The sequence below is a fragment of the Colobus angolensis genome, unplaced genomic scaffold (genome assembly GCF_000951035.1).
Source record: "Colobus angolensis palliatus isolate OR3802 unplaced genomic scaffold, Cang.pa_1.0 Scaffold149, whole genome shotgun sequence".
NCBI classification, from domain to species: Eukaryota; Metazoa; Chordata; class Mammalia; order Primates; family Cercopithecidae; genus Colobus; species Colobus angolensis.
The window spans coordinates 346,435-348,243 of record NW_012114588.1 but is presented as its reverse complement, the minus strand read 5'-3'; the positions used below and the strand labels follow the sequence as shown (position 1 = coordinate 348,243).

Below are 1,809 nucleotides of genomic sequence, written 5' to 3'. Positions count from 1 at the left end.
TCATCTATCCATCTGTTCACTCATCCATCCACCCACTCATTCACCCATTCATTTATCCATCCATCCATCCATCCATCCACCCACTCACTCATCCATCCACCCACTTATCCATCCATCCATCCACCCACCCATCCATCTATTCATTTATCCATCCACTCATTCATCCATCAATCCAAACACTCATCCGCCCACCTACCTACCCATCCACCCATCCATCCATCCTTTTGTTCAACCACTTGTCTATCAATCCACTCATCCATCCATTATTCACTCATCTATCCATCCATTCGTCATCCATCCATCCAACCAATCATTCATCCATCTATTCATTCATCATCCATCATCCATCCATCTGTCTATTCATTCATGAGGCACCGTTAGGTAATCTAGCAGACTCTGGGTAGAATTCTTCACTTAACCAGATGCAAAAGTTGCCTCTGAGGGTCTGAATACACTGGAATATCGACTTTAAAACACCTTAGCTCCAATGACTGTATCAACTTTTGGCCTAAGCCCAGCCAGGACCATGGGGACAGAGGGAGGGCATTGCCTCTGACAGCAGAGGGGACACTTACGATCGAGTCCGTTCAAGTAGCGCATTCGGATCTCACAGTGGCCCCAGACGGCACTCACTACAGGATACAGTTTTTTGCCCTTGAGCCCCCGAAAAGCCACTCCCATGTACTGTCCATCCACAATGAAGCTCAGCGTCCCGTCGTCCATGTCCAGGGCTACCAGGAAAGAGTCAGGGACAATGAATGTCTCATCTGGTTCCAGAAAGGCTGGGTATGTTTTGCTTGGCTGGTTCTTGCCATCGTGGTAGAGCCGGTTGCGCCCCAAGTCCCAGCCCCAGGACTCGTGATTATTCCCCACGAGGGTAGTGTACCCGACCGAGTGCAAGGGGGCGTCCGCCGTCGCCACCCCCACCACGGCGTGCGTGCCCCGCTGTCTCATGGCCCACGTGATCTGCCACACGTGCAGCCCACGGGTATACCCGACTTTGCCCCTGATAGCGTCTGTGCTCTGGGCCACCGGATGCCGGTGAAAGATGAGTTTGTCGTCTTCCTTCACGAAGACGTTGAGCGACCGGTCGTTGTTGTTCCACGAATGCAGCAGCTGGACGTCGTAGGACACAGGGGGCATGTCCAGTAGCAGATCCAGCCGGGTGGGCTTGCAGTAATCCAGACCCTGGAGCTCCTGCTTCAGGGGCCGGTACGTGGGGTCCCTCATGTCCACAGTCTTGATCCCTCCAGTGACCTTCTGACCCATGTTCGCCCTGGTTTCACCTTCTCACCGACTCCCAAGGCAAACTCATCAATCTCGTGGTCTCGTCTCCCGTATTCTGATCGGGGCCAGACAGAATTCCTAAGGCAGGCTGCCAGGAGACCTCTGCAAGCTGCACAGTGTTCAGTATTGCCTAATGGACGGAAAGACAAACAACCAGTGAGCGGGGCTGCGGGATGAAGGGGAAAGTTAACCCGGAGGTCGAGGCGACCACATCAGCACGTCCCGGCAGCCTGCACCTGGGCTCCGTCATGCCTGACACGGGCAGGCTGGAGTCTTGGCGTGGAATGAAATCCCCCGTTCCCTGGCTAGGTTGTCACAAAGGAAAGGGGCTGTCTGTCCACCCGGCAGACTGCATGGAGAGGCGGGCTTGGGGGCTGCGCGTCACCCTCATCTGTGTTGGGTGCAGACACACGGCTGATGCCCACCAAATACCTCATCAGGGTTCCACAGGACGGCAGGCCATGGTGTCACAGAACCAGGACTCAGCCACGACCGTGGGCATCTGCTTGGTCAAAACAGAGG

The 1,809-nt window shown here is 54.8% G+C and overlaps 1 protein-coding gene across 1 annotated transcript in view; it reads right to left on the bottom strand.

The window, feature by feature from the left end:
* SPSB1 (splA/ryanodine receptor domain and SOCS box containing 1) overlaps positions 1-1,452 on the bottom strand; it is a 10,116-nt gene extending 8,664 nt beyond the window's left edge. Inside the window, exon 1 of the mRNA XM_011935770.1 lies at positions 576-1,452. Coding sequence (XP_011791160.1) covers positions 576-1,269 — 694 coding nt within the window. The 5' untranslated portion in view covers positions 1,270-1,452. The remainder of the gene's footprint in view (positions 1-575) is intronic.
* Between the last annotated feature and the right edge of the window lie 357 nt (positions 1,453-1,809).